Source organism: Lycium ferocissimum, chromosome 11 (assembly GCF_029784015.1).
Source record: "Lycium ferocissimum isolate CSIRO_LF1 chromosome 11, AGI_CSIRO_Lferr_CH_V1, whole genome shotgun sequence".
Lineage (NCBI taxonomy): Eukaryota > Viridiplantae > Streptophyta > Magnoliopsida > Solanales > Solanaceae > Lycium > Lycium ferocissimum.
This window is the reverse complement of record NC_081352.1, coordinates 40,486,397-40,503,328: the sequence shown is the minus strand read 5'-3', so window position 1 is coordinate 40,503,328 and position 16,932 is coordinate 40,486,397. Positions and strand designations below refer to the sequence as shown.

The 16,932-nt window shown below is 37.4% G+C and overlaps 1 protein-coding gene and 1 long non-coding RNA gene across 2 annotated transcripts; both read left to right on the top strand.

Annotated features, from left to right (window-relative positions):
- The first annotated feature begins 2,453 nt into the window (after positions 1-2,453).
- On the top strand, positions 2,454-7,505 carry LOC132038337 (F-box/kelch-repeat protein At3g06240-like). The gene is made up of 2 exons (XM_059429018.1): positions 2,454-2,525; positions 6,684-7,505. The coding sequence occupies exons 1-2, from the start codon at positions 2,454-2,456 to the stop codon at positions 7,503-7,505; spliced, it is 894 nt and encodes a 297-aa protein (XP_059285001.1).
- A 1,024-nt stretch (positions 7,506-8,529) lies between these two features.
- LOC132038657 (uncharacterized) lies at positions 8,530-10,387 on the top strand. The gene is made up of 3 exons (XR_009410184.1): positions 8,530-9,192; positions 9,303-9,410; positions 10,153-10,387. It is a non-coding gene; the product is annotated as an uncharacterized LOC132038657 (long non-coding RNA).
- The last annotated feature ends 6,545 nt before the right edge of the window (positions 10,388-16,932 follow it).

Genomic DNA, 16,932 nt, shown 5'->3' with positions numbered 1-16,932 from the left:
ATGCCATAACGTTGATCCTTATACCCTTGAATTAATAATTTGCAAAGGCTACTTAAAAGCTGATTTTTTTTTAAGAGCTTATTCATTAGCGATTCAAAAACTACAAACGCTCATAACTTTCTCGTAAAAGCTCGGAATGCTTTGAAACTTTCGTAGGAGTTTGTATGATATATAATGAGTATGTTTTTCATGGGCGGGCCCAGCTCGGGTCTACACCCGTCCGTGGGTCCCGCGATACCCTTTTATGTAATTTAGACAATTCTTGAAGAAAATGTTGTGATGATTATTCCGATTTCAAATATGACTATTTTAACTACTTTATTGAGTTTGATAATACAGCTTAGTACATAAGGACGATTTCGGTAAGGTTGTAGCTTTGATGTACTAATTCCGATAAATCAAACTTGTTTCGCACTTTCCGATGTTAGTAAATATATTTGGTCACCGGATTTTTGAAAGGTAGCTTAATTATTTATTTGCTCATATGCATGTGATTTTGATACGGATTATGATTTCTCAAGTTTGGATTGATATGCTTTAGGACATTCGGAGAAAATTTGAATCGACTATTTCCTTGGGTTGGAAATAGTAGTACGCTTTGGTTATTCTATTGGGTTTGTAATAATGATTTGTATGTCGTTATATGATATTGCCGCTGGGTATTCGGCCGCGGTATGTTATGTTATGTTATGTATGTTATGTCCTGTGATATTGCCGCTGGGTATTTGGCCGCGGTATGTCCTGTGATATTGCCGCTGGGTATTTGGCCGCGGTATGTTCTGCGATATTGCCGCTGGGTATTTGGCCGCGGTATGTTATGTGATGTGATAGTGCCGCTGGATTTTGACCGCGGTATGTGGTGTGACACTGAGCTCTATGCATAGTTCGTTTTCTTGAGAAAAATATTATTAATAAGTAAACGTTTTGGTATTTTGGATATGTACTTACTTTCTGTATTTCCGCTTCGATTATGGCTCGATTTGACATATTGTATATTTCTACTTTGCATACTCGCACATATTCCGTACCGACCCCCGCTTTCGTCGGGGCCGCGTTTCATGCCCGTACATTATTTTGGCGATCCGCCGCCTAGGATTTTCATCGCCGGTCTTGGAGTGCTTAGCATTCCGGAGCCTACCTTTGGTACATATTCGTCCATGGTGTATATATTTGTTTGCTCGTGGGCACGGCGGGGCCCCGTCCCGTCATATGGTTCTCGTCTGTCCGTTTGAGGTCCGTGGACATGTTTTGTGGGTTAGGCCTACTTCCGTACGGTTGTGTTTGTATTCGTTGTGTTTGGACGATCCCACGCGCGCGGCGGCCGGTCCGCTTATGTATATATGATGTTTTGTTGGCTCCGTGTGGCCTTTGTTGGTATTTCGTGCGTGTGGTTATTTTGGATAGTCTCGTAAAACAAAGGAAACTACGTCGAAATTTTTTTCGCAAATTACATAAATTTGAAACATAGCCTTGTCGCTTCGTTATATACTTGGATGTGTTTGACATAAATTGAGATAGCGTTGGATAAGTGTGTTTGGGTGCCCAGATAAGGCACTAGTCACGGCCTACAGGGTTGGGTCGTGACAGAATTGAAGAAATATATCTATGAGACAAACCAACAAAACATCTTGTTGGAAAGTCAAGTGAGAGAAGGCATGAAAGTGTCTTTCAAGGGAAAAAGTGAAGCAAGTGAAACTCTTCTAGTGCTTGAAAATTAGTTAAGATAGCAAAACTAAACCTCATTGCTGTGATTGAGAAGAATGAGCTACTAGAAAAGGATTTGAAAAGTGTCAAGTTTGATCTTGACAAAGCTCTCAAGTGGACTTGATCCTCTGATGTGATTACCTCCATATACAAGAGTAAAAAAAATGGTAAAGAAGGGCTTGGCTTTGAAAAAGGGAAAATGCCCTACAATCCACACAACAAGTATGTCTCCACAACTGAAAATTAGTTGTGCACTCACTATGGGAAAGCAGGACACTACAAGGAGGCATGTAAAGCACGGATTGAGACTCTTCAGAAGAACGAGAATTTTATCAAAAAAGGAGTTAAAATAGGGGGAGCCGATCCTCAGAAGAAAGGTTCTCAGAAAAAAATGGAAGGAAAAGGTCCTCAAAAGAAAGGATCTCAAAAAGGGAGAATAAATGTGCTATCAATGTGGGCTAAAAAGAGCTTGATTCATCATTTTTACAATTATAAGGGACCCAAACTTGTCTGGGTTCCCAAAACCAATCAGTGATATTGCCTACATGCTGGTGAGAGTGAAAGGATGCTGCTAATTTAGTTGATTGGTCGTGACAGATCCTAGTTCAATTTTTTTTTCTCCCCTTGAAGCCTTCATAGGAGGGTGTGCGCTGTTAGTGAGAAAAAGGAAGAACTAAATTCTGGAAGTGTCGAAATTAAAGAACCAGGTATATATGCATGACAGAATTAGGATAGCGTAAGCACAAGCAATGGCGTACACTTCAAAGCTTTTGCCTGATACACTCGAGAATTTGTCCAGCGACTTGGTCTCTGTGTCTCAGGTTAGTAATCCTTTCAGCGCTCATGTATGTGTTTGAACTGCAGAATGTACCAATCAAGTCATACGCCTTTTACCAAAACAACTTTCAAAATCACGTCTCCGACGAATCATTACCTCTTTCCTGAACCGACCCGTTCCCTCTTCTTGCACCTCTTCTAAAACATCGCCTATGCCATCTTACAAGTCATCTTTCTTGTCTCTCTCTCCATTCACTAAAATCCTCACACCGATAGCCTTTACCTTTAAGTATCTCTTTTACACAAATTTGTCTGAACTTCTCTACATCTCCCTCCTGTTACCAAGTGTTTCCTCGTGTCATCAACCCTCTCCAAACCAAAGCAAAATGGACTCAAACTCTTCAGCCTCAAATTACTTATCCTCCTCTGACCAAAATACAAATGAATCCTCCCCAAAATCTCTCACACATGGTCCTTCTAAAACCCGTAAGCGTAGGAGGAAAGGAACTTCGCATCACTGTCTGCCATTTTCAGTCAAAATAAGCAATGCAATCGAATTGAGAGTAAGAAAAAAAAAATAGTGGGAAAGAAAGAGAGAAGCCATGCCGTTGAAAAGCACAATGATGAGGAAGAAGAGGACAAAAAAGAAACTCCTCTAATAAGAAGAAATTCTAAGAAAAAGGTGGTGGGTAAGATGGAAAACTCTCTTAACATTAAGTCTGAGGATAACGAGCGTGAAAAACTGGGTAATGAAAGTCGAACGGAGAAGGAAGGAGAGGATCAGGACATTCAATCCTCTTCCTAAAAGAAGAGAAAAGTGGGTATTAATGAGGAACCAGGTTCCTCCAAAAGTAAAAAAAGGTAAAGAGAACTTGCAACAAGAAAAGGTTCTTTTTGGAAAAATCTTTGATTTCAACCTATGCGAGAAATTTGGCATGAAAGAATTAATGGAGATGGTAGAATTTTTAAGGATGGACTCATCTCTTCACTCCACCAAAGACCTAGGGTGTATGAAGCAGAAGTGACTGAACTCTAAAGTAGCCTGCTCAAAATTGATAATGGTGCTCTGGCTTTAACGGTAAATGGAACCGAGTTCGTGCTGACTGAGTCAGTACTTGTAGAAATTTCAAACTCCAATAGTCGTTCTTAGAGTTTTTTCGTATTTTTGTTAAGGATATTTTCATCCAAATACTTTTTCGTGTCAAAAAAGTGGAATGACCAGAGATGAAACCAGGAGAAGAAATGAGAGAGAGTATCAGTGCTTCGATACACACCTGAATCGTAAAAGGCTTTCAGCAGGCAACCTGCTAAGGATTTCAGGCAGCAAGCAATCATGCAAATAGTCAGACGTTGTTGCAAAATCTTTTCTAGTTTTTATGGAGAAGACAACAAAGCCCTAGCTATTCTGGGAAGGAAGATGAGCAATATGAACACAAAGTATTGAGTACAAGAAAGAAAAAGGCTACAGCCATTCTTCAGCTTTCTTTCTGAGCATAGGAAAAGAACAAATCATCTTTTTTCGTTATCCATTTCATTTGGTCAAACGAAAGAATCTAAATTCTACTTAAGTAGTTTCTTTTTTAAGGAAAAACACCTTCTATTAGCTCGTCAATTGATATAACTCCAAGAGCCTATAAGCTATCAAAAATTACTTATTTTGATAAGCAGTTTTGTGGAAATTGAATTTTAACAAAGCATTTTTGGAGAAAAACAGTTTGTGTATTGACCAATTCGTTCGCGAGCTATTTTCTTGAATAATTGATAAGTAAATTGTGTTTGGTCAATCTTAGTGTTTCTAAACGTCAAATTATGAAAAAAGAAAATATCATGGCTCGTTTTAGTAGTAGGATTATTTACATAAAGAGAATATTTAAAGATTCATTATGAAAGCCCTTGATATTATGTGAAAAAAATATTAACTTGCATTTTATTAGCAATACTTTGTTATTCAAGAGAGGAAGAGGAGAAATAGAGGACACAAACGGGAGAAGTAACTTGCATTTATAGTTGACATATTATTCCAAAGAGGAAAAGGAAAAAGAAAAGGAAGAGATAGAAAAAAAGAAATAAAAAGAAAAGACATGGTGGAAACCAAAACAAAAAAAATATAGTTTCCATTTAATTGAAAGATATATATGTGTTAAATTAATATGGGATCATTTGATAAATATAAATTTATGATAAGGATACTGCTTCTGCTTCTAGGAAAAAGTTGAAAGTTATAGTTTCTCCCTAACAACAGAAAATTGTTTCTACTGTTCCTCTTAAACATTTTTTATTGTTGGCCAAACACCATAAATCTAAAAAAGAAAAGAAAAGAAAGAGCTTTCGGAGAAAGAAAATGCTTTTAGTCCTCAAGAAGGTTGTCAAAACAGGCTATAACTCGTGATTTTTTCCTAATTATTTAGTAGAAAAAAGTGTCAAATTCTTTAAGTGCTTTTAAACTTCAAGAAGCTTGCCAAAACAGGCTATAACTCGTGATTGTTGCGTGCCAAACACATCAAACTAATTCTTTATAACTGTTCTAAAAAAAGACCCAACCCAATCTATCCGACCCGCCCCAAAAACTCCAATATGTCTCTTTCTCATATTATCTCCGGCTGGATTTAAACGAATGACATCACTTAACTACAAATCATCACCTAAAACTCCAATAAAGCTCGACCCAAATAAGGAGTAATAACAGAAGCGAGTTTTTAGGAGCCAATAAGTGGATGGAGGATAAACAAATTCAATAGTACAAAGATAGTTTTGACCCTTCTTCGAAATAACTATTGAGCTGACATTTTTTTCCAGGGGACCAATACCCTAGAACTGTTATGGTTAATCTTAAGTGCGAGCGAATGGATACACATAATTGGAACAATTTTGTTTACACTTTTTAGATTTCTAGATTATTGGCACATATAAATAGAAGATAACTTCTTAATATCTTCTTTAATAATCTCTCAATGGTGGTATGGCGTCGGAACTTCATATAAATAATTATCAAAAAATTAATTTTACATTTAAGTACAAACATACCTATATCCTATTTTTTTTAACAATACAAGTCAACATATGGTCTCCAGGGGTTTCATAGTATACCAGTTGGTTGACATTCTCAACTTTCACGATATAAGTGGGAGTTTGATCTCCGCTTTATCATCTGCATAAGCGTCCTTGATCCTTGATCGCATTAACCTTGTTAGAATACAATGTTAGAAAGAGGAATTCAATAGGCATTCCAATATTTCTTTTCTTAAAAAAAAAGAAGAGATGAGCTTAAGTAATGGACATACCCTTCTTCCCTATGAGCATAAATTTGTTTGCCGATTAGCAAAAGATTGAGCTGAGTATTTAGAGAGTTATGAAATTTTTCTTCGTCCGCCCTTTTTTAATATTCTTTTTAAATATTTGAATTATGAATTATTGTGACATTTAATACAATTTAACTAAATTCTTAACACGTAAATTTTATTTGAAATTGTTTGAAGATTCTATATATATTCCGAGTTCACATATAAAAGATTAAATAATTTGACCTTTATACTCTCAGTTGTCTCACATAAAATAGGACTAAGGTCGTAGTAATAACTTATAAATTAATGGCTAATATTTGACTTCTCAAAGTAGTTACTATTTGCCTTTTCTTTTTCTTTCTGATTTGATACCAAAAAAAGTACGTGTTATGTTTTTTGTTTGGTAGTACTCCATAATCGGTATAAACTGTGAACTTCTCTCAGTTCTCATGTTGTGCTAACAAAGTTGACGAACTCGAGCTTTTTTCTTTCTGCATTCATATAGTCATCTTCCTTCAGAAAAGCTAGGGTTTTGTGTTTTCTGCGTAGGATGTCAGACTATTTGCCTGATAGCGTTCTGCCTGAAATCCTTTGCAGGCTGCCTGTCGAAAGCCTTTTACGATTTAGGTGTGTATCGAAGCAATGGTGTTCTCTCATTTCTTCTCCTCATTTCATCTCCTCTTACTTATCTCACTCCCTATCGATCACTTCTTGTGCCAATCCCCTTATCCTCCTTCGCCACTTCTCCTTCGAACCCAAGAACCAAGAACAAGAATACTACTCTGTCTACTTTGACCTTCAAAAACTGAAAATCTGACCCTTGTTAAAGAACTCAAATTTCCTTTCAAGACTAGGTCCGGGCACCACTTTAGAGTTGTGGGTTTCTGCAATGGTCTATTTTGCCTCTCTGATGATTTCAAGGGAAAAACATATACTATCATTCTCTGGAACCCAGCCATTCGCAGAAGTATCACCCTTCCTAAGCCTACTCATGTTCAGTTTGGTTCATACGGCCCTCACATCTGCCTTGGATTTGGGTTTGATCAGAAAACTCATGATCATAAAGTGGTGAGGATAGCCTATTTGCATGACGATCATGAAGCTAATACAGTACTGCCTTCTAAAGTTGAGGTCTATAGTTTAAGTACTGGTTTGTGGAAAACAGTCAACTCAAAGATTCATTGTAAAATTATTGAGTATGTCTATACTAGTGTCTATTTAAGTGGGGCTATTCATTGGATTTCCTATACAGAGAATGAAGGTGGAGAATTCACTAATAGCCTGTTGGTTTTTGACCTAAGTAAAGAGAAATTTAGTGAAATAGGTTTGCCTCAAGAGCTAGTTCATGTTTCTCCTTTTGATTTGTCTGTACGCTTGTGTGGGGGTCAAATTTCTATGATTTGGTTTAAAAAAGGCTGCGATTGTGGTGAATCGTGGGATCGCTGTGCTGTTTGGGTTATGAACCAATATGGGGAACTGGAGTCATGGACTAAGAAATTTGTAGTAGTTCTGGAGGGAGGTATTTCACACGTTATTGGGTTCACAGGAAATGGGGAATCTCTAGTGATGGATTATAATGGAGATCTTTTATCATATAATCCAGAGAGCATGGAATGGAAGGATCTTGATATCCATGGTGCGTTTTTTTCATTCTTTTTGAGCAAATATGCTGAGAGTTTAGTGTTGCTTGATGGAAGCAGTGGGGCTACAGTTGATCCATCTGATGCTGAAGTTGTATGCTGAAGAGACAGCTGAGACAATGTTATAGAATTGGGATACACTTGGGATTAGAGGATGCATCAATTGGGAGAGGAAAAGATAGTTAGTTGAAAAGAAGTTTGTTGTGCTGTTACCTGGACCTTGTTCTTTGTAGTGTCAATTGCCAATAATGACGAGGAGGCATCTATGAAAATTTTTGCCCAACTCTTTCTCATTTAGCTATCCAAATTTTCTTTGATTGTTTTGTTGGAGTCTATTTTCAGAAGAAATCAGTCTTTTCTATTAGCAGCCTTATGCTTTGATGTCCAATGTGCTGTATTTATGAAAGCTTATTGTGCCGTAAAGTTTGTGAGTATTTAACCGTTTTATCAACTTATAGTAGCATTATAGAATGACCATGTCATCCTGGCCATGTTGACATATGTTAGTTTGCTAGTAGTGATTGTAATCACTTTCAGTATGCACTTCATTGCAATTCTGTAACTGTTCATTGTTCTGTTCCATTCTGCCTTTTCAAGTATTGCTTTGTTGCAAATTACTTCTAGTTTATCCTATTCTAAGTATGAGATCCTTTTACTATCCAGAAATTTCTTTCCTGATGCCATTTTGGCACTTGTTTTGAAACCATATTAGGAATAAAGCCATCAAATTGCTTCCAGATTCCAAGACAAAGTGCCATTCAATTGTAGGTGCCGCATATGCACATCAACTTTGAACATAGGCCATCTTCACAGCCTTTGGTATCTTTTCTTTTCATATCAAAGCCAAAACCAAACACAAACGAATATGTCCCTGTGCGATCAAGATTAACGGAATGCTTTGGGAGGCAGAGGCATCTGTTAATTTCAGGGTGCCATAATACTAAAACATGTGCATATCCAAATAAGTTATCAGACAAAAAGTGTATGCTCTTGCAAGAATCCGTAATCCTTCAATAAAGACTCATTGTGTCATTGAAACGGGATCTTATGTGTATGTCAGTGTCAACACCGGATGATGCATTACTAACAGGACAGAATAGGAGAAGAGATCTTGGTGGGAGCCTTGAGAGAATTTGTTCCATATTTGGACCGTCAAAATGTGATTTATGATTTCACAATTCTAACATATAAAAACTTATTGCGTAATCAAAATTCTTCACAAAATATTTATCAACCATGAGAGATTTTGACATAGCGATTTTGAAACTTAATGAGACCATGCAAATTAGTAGAAAACACCTTAATGAGATAACAAATTTTCTATTTCTCTGAATGTTTGCATTGGGGTAGTATATGCACACGGAACCGTATCTTTGTGATTTAATTCAATGTATCTTTGTCAAATATGTTTTGTGTTGAAAGATCCAGTCTTACCGAGAAATAGAAGTTACTTGTTACACTGACATTTCCCTATATCCATATTTAGACATTTGATGTCAAGGCGAATTCCAGTTTAGCAACATCTGCACCTCTTGGACTGTGAGGGTTAAACTTGAAAGGGGTGCTTCCCTCTTTGGGTGAAGAATTTAATGTGCAGTTCATGGCTACGGTCAAATTTATATGAAGGTTCAAGCTGGATTTACCATCTCTGAACCACGGGAAGCATGTCTGAGGACGCTCTTGGTGTGGACTTTTCTCGATATTTTGGTGTTATGTCAAAGCCATGTGGACTTTCCCTCAGCATGGGACAAATGCTGAAGTAACGTAGCTGCCTGTTACATGCAAACAGAGTGAGTCAATTGATTTTGTAACCCTTTACAAATTTGTTTTTGGCTTTATGTTTTTTTGTTGAAAGAGAATAGAATGAAATCAGATTCTTACATGTGGTTTGAAATTGAAGAACGCTACGAACATGGGCGAAAAAGCAGAAGCAACGTCATGGTGCACAAAATGGCTTCCAATCAATATTCAGTTTCTCAGGCGATCCATGTCGCTGAATCCTCCCTCGGTACATTCTTTACTCAGTTTGCTTCTTCTGGTATTGGTACCAACTTGTAGTTTAGGGTGCTTACTTCTGACTTGGGTCGCAGGGAACTATTGTCTGTTGGCACTGTAATGTATCTGGAAACCCACTGCTAGTAATGCTTTAACGTTGCACTAATTAATTGTTTTGGCTGGAACAGATGAAATTTTGAGCTTTTTGGTTTAAAGTAACAGTTACCACTTCCGAAGCTATTCATAATATGTCAACTCTAAATAACTCTCTGTTGGCGCTTAAAAAAGGAAAACTTTTGTCATCTTTTTTTCAAATTGGTTATCCTATCATTGTACCCAAGGGTGTGACATAGCGGTCAATGAAGTGAAGTGAATGGAGAACCGAAAAAAGGAAAACTTTTGTCATCTTTCTTTCAAATTGGTTATCCTATCATTGTACACAAGGGTGTGACATAGCGGTCAATGAAGTGAAGTGAATGAAGAATCGAGACCTTAAGTTCAAATTATAGTAATGATAAAAATACCACGCGAACTTTTCCAGTAAGCCTTGTTTGACAAAATTACTCGGTACCTGTACTAGTGGGAGGTAGAAGGTACCCGAGGTCCCCGCACGATGACCCAGGCACCACGAAAAAAGTGGTTGTCCTATCATCTTGGCATTTTAGGAGTATTATTACACGCTATGTTCTCGTATTTCTAATTCTGGTCTCATTTCTGAAGCTGATATGGTAAATTGTATTCTTCAATATTTGCAGGTTAGCCTCATCAATGTTGTCGTAGCCGGATCTTTGATGCTTCCACGTAAGTGTTTGGTTTATAATTGACTGACCTATTCTGTTTGCATCTTTATGATGTGAACTGAAAGTTTACTGATATGTGCACAACTTGTGTTTCCTGGATTAATGGATTGCTTATAAAGAGTCTCCCGAAAATTAGTGATCTGCTCCATCCTGCTTTGCTGATGTGCATTTTCTATATATCAGCTGGAGGCCTTGCATAGAGAAGTTTGACCTATTTAGTTTTTACTGTGTTGTATTATGCTTGAAAATAAATCGTTGCAACTGGAAAAATGTCCTTTCTTCAATTAGCTCTTTGAGAGAAAGAGAGGAAGCACTACATGGAGAGAGGAAAACAACACCTTCTTGTCACCTACTGACATATCTTCATAAAAATTTACTAGCCCATAATTTCTTCTTGCTGTTATTGAAATGCCATCAAAGGAAAGTTATCTTCGTTATTAAAACTCAAATCTCTCCTAATATAGGTAAAATGTGGATTTACTCTTTACTGTCTCTTCGCTTTTATGATTTTGCCTTGCCTGAGTAATTTACTTTTCAAATAAATTGGAAGTCAAAGTAGTGGAACTATAAGATGCTAGATTATGAAACAATAAGGAATGCTACCAATTAGTTCTTTATGAGTTTCATATATCATGTTTGGCCAATCTTTTTGTGCTTAAAATGTTAATAAGATAAAGCAAACAAGGCTTATTTTCGTCTCTGTTTTTAGCTATTGTGGTAGTTTTGACCTTTGTACCTTTCGTAATTCTAGTTGCACTTAAAAACTTTGCTGTTCTGAAATAAGTAAATATAGTAGTTGTATCGACGGAGCTAACAACATTAATCTTTAAAGACCTATTGTCTTTTCTAACCCTTGGCCTACTTCCATTGCTAAGTTTTTAATCCAGTTATATTGAACCTTGACCCTACTTAGTAGTTCTTTTCAAGTTGCTTCTGGTTTTTACGCTATCAGGCATCACCTTTTTGCTACATCTTAAACTGACTCTAATCTCTACTGTGCGACCTTGAAGACTGTTGTATGTGATCTAGTTAAATCGCACATTTAATATGAATCAAGGAACGAAATGCATCGAACATGGAAGTAAGGACATGAAAGCAAAATAATTTTTTTCCCAAAAGGTAAGGTGGCAGAACAATATGATCTTTTAATATGCTTATTAATGTCTGACTTTTGTACCTTTTTGTTAACCATAGATTAACTGAAATAAAATCGTCTTATGTTTCATGTGAAGACGCTACATGTGGAAGTTACATGGTTAACATTATCCTTCTCAAGTTGTAATCCTTTAGTCTTCTGCAAATGTTTACTGAACGTGTAAGTTAGTGTAGCAAATCTCTGTTTTGTTTTTCTCTTAGTATTGCGAGATAGAATGTGGAAGAAGAATATGTGTATTAGCAATACCGGGATTCAACTTTTAAAAGACACATACTTTTAAAGTATGTGATTCTTGTATAGCAATCCATTTGTTAGTAATCACCATCTAATAATCCTTTTCATTATTAATCACCGCATAACGGTCCTTTCATTATTAATCCCCGCATAAACGATCGTTTATGTGGTGATTTTTCTGTTTCAAACATCACCACATATAAACGATCCTTACAATTTCATCTGCACATAACTAATATGTTAACCAAATGACCCTGTTAAAGTCCATACGGATAGGTACGAAAACAATATATGATCTTTCCTCAGTAGTATGTGGTAGAAGAACATAACCAAAAATTTCATTCCCTTCCCCATTCCATTTTCAAGAAGCCTGGTCTGGTTTTGCTCTTGTATTGTGATGTTCCTTTCATGAGTGCTTTTAACCTTCAGGAAACTTGCCAAAACAGGCTATAACTGTTGATTGTTGCGAGCCAAACACATCAAACTATTTTTTTGTAATTGTTCTAAAAAAAGACCCAACCCAATCTATCCAATTTGCCCCATAAACTCCAACATCTCTCTTTCTCATATTATCTCCGGCTGGATTTAAAATGACATCACTTAACTGCAAATCACCACCTAAAACTCCAATCGAGCTCGACCCAAAGAAGGAGTAATAAGCGAAGAGAGTTTTTAGGAGCCAATAAGTGGATGGAGGATAAACAAATTCAATAGTACAAAGATAGTTTTGACCCTTCTTCGAAATAACTATTGAGCTGACATTTTTTCCAGAGGACCAATACCCTAGAACTGTTATGGATAATCTTAAGTGCGGCGAATGGATACACATAATTGGAACTATTTTGTTTATACTTTTTAGATTTCTAAATTATTGGCACACGTCTATAAATAGAAGATAACCTCTTAATATCTTCTTTATTAATCACTCAATGGTGTTATGGCATCGGAACATCATATAAATAATTATCAGAAAATTAATTTTACATTTAAGTACAACCATTCCTATATCCTATGTTTTTAACAATACAAGTCAATATATGGTCTCCAGGGGTTTCATAGTATCCCAGTTGGTTGGCATTCTCAACTTCCACGATATTGGTGGGAGTTTGATCTCCACTTTATCATCTGCATAAGCATCCTTGATCCTTGATCGCATTAGTAGTTACTATTTGCCTTTTCTTTCTGATTTGATAGCAAAAAAAGTACTTGTTATGTTTTTTGTTTGGTAGTACTCCATAAGCGGTATAAACTATGAACTTTTCTCAGTTCTCATGTTGTGCTAAAAAAGTTGAAGAACTCAGAGCTTTTGTCTTTCTGCATTCATGCCTGTTTGGATGGGCTTAAAAAAGCGACTTATAAGTGGAAACAAATTATAAGCAAAAAAATAAGTTGGGGTAGTCCAACTTATTTTTTTTGCTTATAAGTCAGTTTTCACTTTGTAGTTCGCTTTAGATAAGCTAAGCCAAACGGACCCAATTAATTTTTTGGACTTATTTTAAGGACAAAAAATGACTTTAAGTGACCACCAAACACTTTCAAAAAAAGCTTAAAACAGCTTATAGGCAACTTATAAGCCAATCCAAACGGCTCTATATAGTCATCTTCCTTCGAAAAGCTAGGGTTTGTGGTTTCGCATGATGTCGACTATTTGCCTGATAGCGTTCTGCACTGAAATCCTTTGCAGGTTGCTGTGTCGAAAGCCTTTTACGATTGTGTGTATCGAAGCAATGGTGTTCTCATTTCTTCTCCTCATTTCATCTCCTCTTACTTATCTCACTCCCTATCGATTACTTCTTCTGCCAATCCCCTTATCCTCCTTCGCCACTTCTCTTTGGAACCCAAGAACGAAGAACAAGAACACTACTCTGTCTACTTTGACCCTTCAAAAACTGAAAATCTGACTCTTGTTAAAGAACTCAAATTTCCCTTCAAGACTAGGTCCAGGCACCACTTTAGAGTTGTTGGTTTTTGTATTGGTCTATTGTCACACCCCCGATGAGGAGTATGACAGGCTCCGACCCGTAGGCCGAAGTCACCTGACTTAACCGTTACTTAGACTTCACGTACCAGAACTCAAAGAATATTTGCTCGCGGAAAGGAAAGGCAACATAGAAAAATACTTAATAATTCAACACACATGTACGTAAGTGACCGGCAAGGTCGCTACACATAAAGTATATCATAAAGCCGACAAGGCTATCAGAAACATATCAAGAAGCCAAAACAAGGCCGACAAGGCCACACATAATAATTACATATCCCACAATGTCCACGAGCCTCTAAGAGCATACTTATATACATATATTAAACTAACAGAAAGTACCCAAAAGAAAGCAAGCCCGGAGTAGTGGCACTTACTAACACCGCTGGATCTGGAGGGGTCCTACTGGGGTTGCTCCTCGATAAATCGTCGAGTCCGCAAAGACGAAATGCGCGTCCCGCGCAGGGACATCGGTACGGATAAAAGTACTGAGTATGTAAGGCAAGAGGGAAACAACATAATTAAGATAAAATGTAACATTAACATAGGCAAAAGAAAACCGAACATCTGGAAATGGCACAAAATGCAATGCATGATAAAATCATTTGTATGCTCATATATATGTATTTATATATGTATCTGTATGTAATAGATAGTATCCATGCCCGGCCGTAAGGCTCGGTGTCATATATGTAAAATCATGCCCGGCCATTAAGGCTCGGTGTTATCATCATTAGCCCGCGTCCGGGGCAATATCATAACATGCCCACTGCAAGGCGCGCGCATCTACGCGCCATGCCCGCCGACTATAGCGCGGCAGTGTAGTAAAATAGTGCAATACATTTATATATACGTATATGCCATTATTGACTGAACCGAAAATAAAAAGGATAGCACAGAGTTCCGCTCGCGGGGAAGGAAAGCACAAGGTTCTGAGGGCATCCGCTTTTCTTCCGCGATGCGGAAGGAAAGCGCAGCGTCCTGAAGCTTTCTGCGCAGAACTCTGTTTTTCCTTCCGCATCAATGTTCTGAGGCTGGTTTTGAATGAGAAATCAAGGATCTGATTCTTGGCCTTTCGGCGACATGGTCGTTAACCCCCGAATAGTTTATGGAATTCATATCGAGTCCAAAGGATTAATCGATGACGATGAGTGAAATAATGTCTTAAAACCAATCAAACGACAAAACCTTAAGATTGAAAATACAAAGCATAAGAATGAAATGGAATTTGTAATGGAACGCTCGTGTTTATGTACTAATTGGGTTCGTGCCAAGGGAAGAGGGAAACGAAGACCTTACATACCTTATCCGTTGAGCCACCACTTAAAGAATTCCTTATATCGAGGCTTGCCCTTCACCCGAGCCTATATATATATATCGAGAAATATATTAGTAATCATATTTTCATCGCCTTTCCATCAACTCATAAGTACTAATCACGGAAGACTAAGTTTAGGTTACGAAAATTTGTAAGCAAAGACTCCTCCCTATATCGTCGACTTCCTCCAAATGCTAAAACAACTTCCAAACAGTACCAACAACATTAACAACAACATCCTCAACATTCCACAAGACAATTATATATATATTTTCATACAAATTTCTCTTCAAACTTCATCCATAAGCCAACAACCTCAACACAACAACTATGACTTTGATTCTTACAACTATTCCTTGATCAAGGTTAATAAAGGAAGAAATTCAAGGATTCATACCTTATATTTACTAAAGTGGCAAAATCCTCAATAATCACTTGTTCCCAAGCTAACTCTAGCACAAAACGATATGATAATCGCGACTACAGGTTGTCCGGTCTTCGATTAGTACTCCGGAGCTTGAATTTTGCTCAAGATCCTCGCTTTTATGAAATATTGAGAGCCTTTTTTTGGAGCTGAATATTCTGGAAATTTTTGGAGAGTTTTTGGATGAAAAAGTGAGGTTTTAACCCTTTATCTAGGGGCTGAGGCGGCGGCACTGTAGCTACAGTACTGTAGCTACAGTCTGTAGTGGTGCTGTTGCAGTTCTGTTTCTGCTTCATCAGCTCCATTTGTAACGTCTATAATTCTCTACTCCGATATCTTATCGACGAGCGGTTTGTTGCATTATAATCTAGACTTGACGAATTTCATTTTAGAATTTTGAAACACCTTAAAACTCCTAATACACATGGAGATATGCCCCTCCAAAGTTGACTGTTCCAAATTTTTCGACAAACTTAATTTCCTTGATTTGCTTGGTCCCCGAGTCTTCCATAGATTATTATATGAATTCAAACCCTCGTAACCATGAGATGAATGCGCCACGTCTAGACTTAACCAACTACTGCCCAATAGATTTCACGTACACGACTATGAGGTGTAACATTTTGCCTCTCTAATGATTTCAAGGGAAAAACATATACTATCATTCTCTGGAACCCGGTTATTCGCAGAGGTATCACCCTCCCTAAGCCTACTCATGTCCAGTTTCGTTCATACTGTCCTCACATCTGCCTTGGATTTGGTTTTGATCAGAAAACCCATGATCATAAAGTGGTGAGGATAACCTATTTGCATGACAATCATGGTGCTAATACAGGACCACCTTCTAAAGTTGAGGTCTATATTTTAAGTACTGGTTTGTGGAAAACAGTCAACTCAAAGATTCATTGTAAAGTTATTAAGTATGTCTATACAAGTGTCTATTTAAGTGGGGCTTTCATTGAATTTCCTATACGGAGAATGAAGGTGGGGAATTCACTAATAGCCTGTTGGTTTTTGACCTAAGTAAAGAGAAATTTAATGAAATAGGTTTGCCTCAAGAGCAAGTTCAAGTTTCTCCTTTTTGATTTGTCTGTACGCTTGTGTGGGGGTCAAATTTCTATGATTTGGTTAAAAAAAAGGATGCGATTGTGGTGAATCATGGGATCGCTGTGCTGTTTGGGTTATGAACCAATATGGTGAACTGGAGTCATGGACTAAGAAATTTGTAGTAGTTCTGGAGGGAGGTGTTTCACATGTTATTGGGTTCACGGGAAATGGGGAATCTCTAGTGATGGAGTATAATGGAGATCATTTATCATATAAGCCAGAGAGCATGGAATGGAAGGATCTTGATATCCATGGTAAGTGTTTTTCATTCTTCTTGAGCAAATATGCTGAGAGTTTAGTGTTCCTTGATTGAAGCAGTGGGGCTACAGTTGATCCATCTGATGCTGAGTTGCATGCTGAAGAGGCAGCTGAGACAATGTTATAGAATTGGGATATACTTGGGATTAGAGGATGCACGAATTGGGAGAGGAAAAGATAGTTGAAAAGAAGTTTGTTGTGCTGTTAGCTGGACTTGTTCTTTGTAATGTAAAATGACAATAATGACCGGAAGGCAT